Source organism: Cebus imitator, unplaced genomic scaffold, assembly GCF_001604975.1.
Source record: "Cebus imitator isolate Cc_AM_T3 unplaced genomic scaffold, Cebus_imitator-1.0 Scaffold4, whole genome shotgun sequence".
Taxonomy (NCBI): Eukaryota; Metazoa; Chordata; class Mammalia; order Primates; family Cebidae; genus Cebus; species Cebus imitator.
In genome coordinates this window covers 3,023,317-3,029,051 of record NW_016107319.1, presented here as the reverse complement: position 1 = coordinate 3,029,051, position 5,735 = coordinate 3,023,317, and the positions used below count along the sequence as shown (strand labels likewise).

Below are 5,735 nucleotides of genomic sequence, written 5' to 3'. Positions count from 1 at the left end.
GTGTGCAATGGGGCGATCTTGGCTCACTGCAACCTCCGCCTCCCAGGTTCAAGCAATTCCCCCGCCTCAGCCTTCGAAGTAGCTGGGATTGCACGCACCTGCCACCACGCCCGGGTCCTGCCTCAGCCTCCCAAGTAGCTGGATTGAAGGCACCTGCCGCCACGCCATGCTAATTTTTATATTTTTTAGTGAGACAGGGTTTCGCCATGTTGGCCAGACTGGTCTCAAATTCCTGACCTCAGGTGATCCACTCGCCTCAGCTTCCCAAAGTGCTGGGATTACAGGCATGAGCCACCATGCCTGACCTCATCTTCAGCTTTGAATGGGAATATTACCCCCTGTGCCATATGGTGTCTGTGAGGTTCAGGTGAGATTGCATAAATTCTTGAAGTTATATTGCCTGTAACACACTAGGCCTCAATAAACAGCCACCTCCACCACACCCATCTCCAGCCCCTGCAGTGGACTCGGGAGATGGAGGACCCCTAGGTTATTAAAGGCTGCCTCCTGAGACCCTCTTTAGGGCCTTGGAAACTTGCTTTCCACTTCCAGATATTGCTGCTACAGGCACAGATAAGTTTCAGTTACGATCAGCCTTGAGATGAGGCTCTTCTGTCCCCTTTTGAGAACTTGGTCACTGCACACCAGCCATTTGAACTTGACACTGGACCCCAGTGGCCTCACTGTCCTCACCTACCCTCATCCCTTGTAGTTTTTCGCTTGTGGTAACGGTGGTGTGCTCCAGAGGTCCACGTAAAATGCCTGTGACCTTAGACATATCAATTGCACTTCTCAGCCACAGGTTTGATCCACCTAGTGCTGACACTCCCAAGTTCCTCAACAGCTTTTACTGCCTCTGAGATTCAGCAGTCACACACTTGTGGGTTGTTAAAAGCCCATAGTGCCGGTCGGGCATGGTGGCTCACACCTGTAGTCTCAGCACTTTGGGTGGCTGAGGCAGGTAGATTGCCCGAGTTCAGGAGTTCACAACTAGCCTAGGCAACACGGTGCAAACCCGTCTCTAAAAAAAAATTACAAAAAATGAGGTGTGGCCATGTGCGCCTGTAGTCCCAGCTACTTGGGAGGCTGAGGCAAGAGAATTGCTTGAACCTAGGAGGTGGAGGTTCAAGTGAGCCAAGATCATGCCACTGTACTCCAGACTGGGAAACTGAGGGAGACTCTGTCTCAAAAAAACAAAACAAAACAAAAAACAAAAAAAAATCATAGTGGTCTAAAACTGCAGTCCCTAATTCATTTTTTGTAAAGGGTCATATAGCGTATCCTTTTGTCTTTGCAGACCATATGGTCTATAGTAACCACTCAGCTTTAGTGCACAACCAGCCATAAACCCTATAAAAACCAATTTGGCCAACATGGCAAAACCCCGTCTCTACTCCGGGCATGGTGGCAGGTGCCTGTAATCCCAGCTTCTAGGGAGGCTGGGGCAGGAGCTGGCCATGGCGGCAGGTGCCTGTAATCCCAGCTACTTCAGAGGCTGAGGCAGGAGCAATAAAATTTTATTTATTTATTACAAAAACCAACAGCTGCCCAATTTGGTCTGTGGGCCATTGTGGTCTAGGATTTACATTGCCAACTCTTTTTCATGGTATCACTGGACCCTCTCAGCCTTCCTCCATCTTTCTTCCCAGGTAGGATAGTTGTTATTGCTATTGTAAACATAAGGAAACAGACCCAGTGAAGACCTAACCTCCTCAGTTTTACACAGCCAACCTTGTACAAGTCCCTGGGCCTCAGGACATTGGTTCTTGTCAAGTTTGCCATTTCCTGTCCATGCTAAGGTGTGGAAGCTGTTCTAGTCAGTGGGTATGCCATTCAGGAAAGTGCTTCTGACTTTCTGATTTTCACAGTTCTAGGTTTTTGTTTTTTTTTGTTTTTTTTTGTTTTTTTTTTGTTTTTTTTTTGGAGAGGGATTCTAGCTCTGTGGCCCAGGCTAGAGTGCAGTGGCACGATCCTGGCTCACTGCAACGTCTGCCTCCCGGGTTCAAGTGATTCTCCAGCCTCAGCCTCCCAAGTAGCTGGGCTACAGGCGAGGGCCACCATGCCCATCTAATTTTTGTATTTTTAGTAGAGACAGGGTTTTACCATGTTGGCCAGGCTGGTCTCTATTTCCTAACCCCAGGTGATCTGCCTACCTCAGCCTCCCAAAGTGCTGGGATTACAGACATGAGCCACTACATTCTGAGTCTTAAAGACTACTCCTAGATTTTGTCCAATAGGTCCAGATTCCACTGTGAGAGGTAGAAAAGATTACACTCTATTACAAACCTGTCAGTACAAGTTTATTTTAATCAAATTCATGTATTACTCTTAAAAAAATTTTTAATCATTGGACTCCAAGTATTGTTATACTGAGGTTGAATTAAATGGTTTTTTGTATTTTCTAAATTTCTAGTAACTTTTTAAAAGAGATACTCAGCCGGGCGCCATAGCTCATGCCTGTAATACCAGCATTTTGGGAGGCCGAGGTCAGGAGTTTGAGACTAGCCTGGCCAACATGGTGAACCCCTGTCTCTACTAAAAATACAAAAAAATTAGCCAAGTGTGGTGATGGGCACATGTAATCCCCGCTACTTGGGAGGCTGAGGCAGGAGAATTGCTTGAACTGGGGAGGTGGAGGTTGTAGTGAGCTGAGACCACCCACTGCATTCTAGCCTGGGTGACAGAGCAAGACTTCGTCAAAAAAAAAAAAAAAAAAAAAGACATTCAACGTAAATGTACCACTAAGATTGCTCAAAGTACTGAGTTATAAGACTTGTAAAAATACCTAGGGGAGGGTCAGTGGGGGGGGGAGGAAGTTGGGGAGGGATAACATGGGGAGAAATGCCAGATAGAGGTGATGGGGGGAATGGAGGCAGCAAACCGCATCGCCATTTATGTACCTAGGCAACAGTCCTGCATGATCTGCACATGTACCCCAGAACCTAAAGTACAGTTAAAAAATTGTGATGTGTCTTAATGTAGGGCTATTTTTTCATCTTAGTGTACAACTTTTTAAAAATTACCACACAGTCTGGAATTTACTGTAAGATTATACCATTAAGATCACTCTTTCTAGATAGGAGCTTTGCTTTTAGAAGAAACTAAAAATTCTAGTCATCTCTTACATTTTTTTGTTTTGGGCAATAAATCAGTTCTGAGCTTCCTCTTTAATCACATTATGTTATTTTGTTTTAAAATCAACAACTTGGGCCAAGCACTGTGGCTCACGTCTGTAATCCCAGCACTTTGGGAGGCCGAGGTAGGCAGATGAGGAGGTCAGGAAATAGAGACCATCCTGGCCCATATGGTGAAACCCTGTCTCTACTAAAATACAAAAGAAATTAGCCGGGCATGGTGGCACTTGCCTATAGTCCCAGCAACTCTGAAGGCTGAGGCAGAGGAATTGCTTGAACCTGGGAGGCAGAGGTTACAGTGAGCCGAGATCTTGGCACTACTCCAGCCTGGCAACACAGCAAGACTCTGTCTCAAAAAAAAAAAAAAATTAAATCCGTAAGTGGTGTATAGTTTAGCATTTAAAAGGAAGGATGAGGTAGATCTGTGTTGGCATGAAAAGATCACCACAACATAGTGCTAAGAAAGCAAGTCACTGCACAGTATATAGGATGATTCCATTTATGTTTCAAAAATAAGACCTATTTCTATACGTGCCCATAGATGGGTATTATAAATGCATAGAAAAATAACTGGGACATTGCAAAACAGCTACTAATCTATTACCTGTGTGTTTAAAGTTTGGCAAAAAAACAAGTTTATTCTGGTAAAAATGCCCCTAAATTACAACTGAAATATTTGAACTGTGTACATTGCTGGTAACTGAATTGGCATGTATGAAAATAAGGCTTGTAGGCCTGGCTTATGCTTGTAATCCCAGCACTTTGGGAGGCCAAGGTTGGCAGATCTCCTGAACCCAAGAGTTCCAGACCGGCCTGAGCAACATGGCAAAACTTCGTCTCTACAAAAAATTTAAAAAGTAGCCAGGTATGATGGCACATACCTGTGGTCCCAGCTACTCAGGAGGCTGAGGTAGGAGGATCGCCAGAGCCCAGGGAAGTCGAGGCTGCAGTGAGCTATGACCATACCACTGCACGCCAGCTTGGGTGGCAAGTGAGACCATATACCAAAAACTTTTTTTTTCTTTAATTTTTAAATAAAAAGATAAAACTTGTGTAATTGTGTTACCCTTAGAGTTTTAGTCACCTGATTATTTTGTGGCTAATGACTGTTGTATTTTCCTTCTTGAAATTTAGAAAATTACCAAAGAAATGGATGACTTCTTGCAAAAATTGAGGCAGAAGATCAAAATCGGAGTGGTAGGCGGGTCGGACTTTGAGAAAGTACAGGAGCAACTGGGAAATGATGGTGAGTGATAGGTTGCTGATTATACCTGGTAAAACATTAACTTCTTATCAGGACGTTGTGGCTGAATATCATAGGCTGCCCTGAATTCTTGTTCCCATATGACAGACTTTCTGCTTCCTTGTTTGGGAAACATTTTCGTTTTTTATTTTTATTTTTTTTATTTTTGGAAACATTTTCTTCATCTTTATTTTTTCTCTGCTTTTAATCCAGTAAATTTCAAGAGTTACTGATGGAGAACTGGGTACTCAGATGTGTGAGTAGATTCACCTAGGAAGGTCAGCTGCTGTGTCTTTGCACATGGTAATCTCTCTGCCTGGAATAATTCTTACTTGTACCCATTCACTGTCCTTCTAGCCCTAGTTCGGCCGGTCTTCATATTGTCCCTCTGACAGCCTCTCTCACCTCCCCACCACTGGAACAGAATTGCCAGCACAGGATCCTGGAAAACTGGAGAAGCTTATTGACCCCTTTACTGGAGATACTGACTTGATAGGTCTATTGGCCTGGGAATCCTATCTTAGCAAGTACCTCTGAGAGATTCTAGTGCACAACCCTGCTAATGTAGCATTCTGTAATTATTGCACACTATCTGATGATACGTTTTTGAAGAGCAGGAGTATGGATTATTCATCTCCATAGCCCCAGGACCTCTTGGCCTGTAAGAAATTATAAGTGGGTTGGGCGTGGTGGCTCACGCCTGTAATCCCAACACTTTGGGAGGCCAAGGTGGGCAGATCACAAGGTCAGGAGATCGAGATCATCTTCACTAACATGGTGAAACCCCGTCTCTACTAAAAATACAAAAAATTAGCCGAGTGTTGTGGCATGAGCCTGTAATCCCAGCTACTCGGGAGGCTGAGGCAAGAGAATCACTTGAACCCAGGAGGCGGAGGTTGCAGTGAGTCAAGATTGCGCCCCTGCGCTCCAACCTGGGCGACAGCGAGATTCCATCTCAAAAAAGAACAAAAAAAAGTAAGTGCAGAGGTGGATGAATTGATTGTTCTTTTATCCCCTATTGTCCCCGGAGTTCTCACATCTTGGAACCAGCTCCTCTAGAGCAAGATTTCTTGACCTCCGCACTATTGATACTTTGGACCAGTTAGGGCTGCTCTGTGCTTTGTAGGGTATTTAGCAACATCCCGGGCCTCTACCCACTACATGCCCGCAGCACACACACATGCACACATACAGCTGTGACAACCAAAAATGTCTCCAGACATTGCCAAATGACCTCCTTGTAAAATCACCCCCATTTGAGAACTACTATTGTAAATATCATTTTTTTTTTTTTTTTTTTTTTTTTTTTTTTTTTTTTTTTTTTTTTTTTTTTTTTTTTTTTTTTTTTTTTTTTTTTT

The 5,735-nt window shown here is 44.0% G+C and overlaps 1 protein-coding gene across 1 annotated transcript in view; it reads left to right on the top strand.

The window, feature by feature from the left end:
* Positions 1–5,735, top strand: part of PMM2 (phosphomannomutase 2) — a 32,837-nt gene that overhangs the window by 749 nt on the left and 26,353 nt on the right. Inside the window, exon 2 of the mRNA XM_017533725.2 lies at positions 4,269–4,380. Coding sequence (XP_017389214.1) covers positions 4,269–4,380 — 112 coding nt within the window. The remainder of the gene's footprint in view (positions 1–4,268; positions 4,381–5,735) is intronic.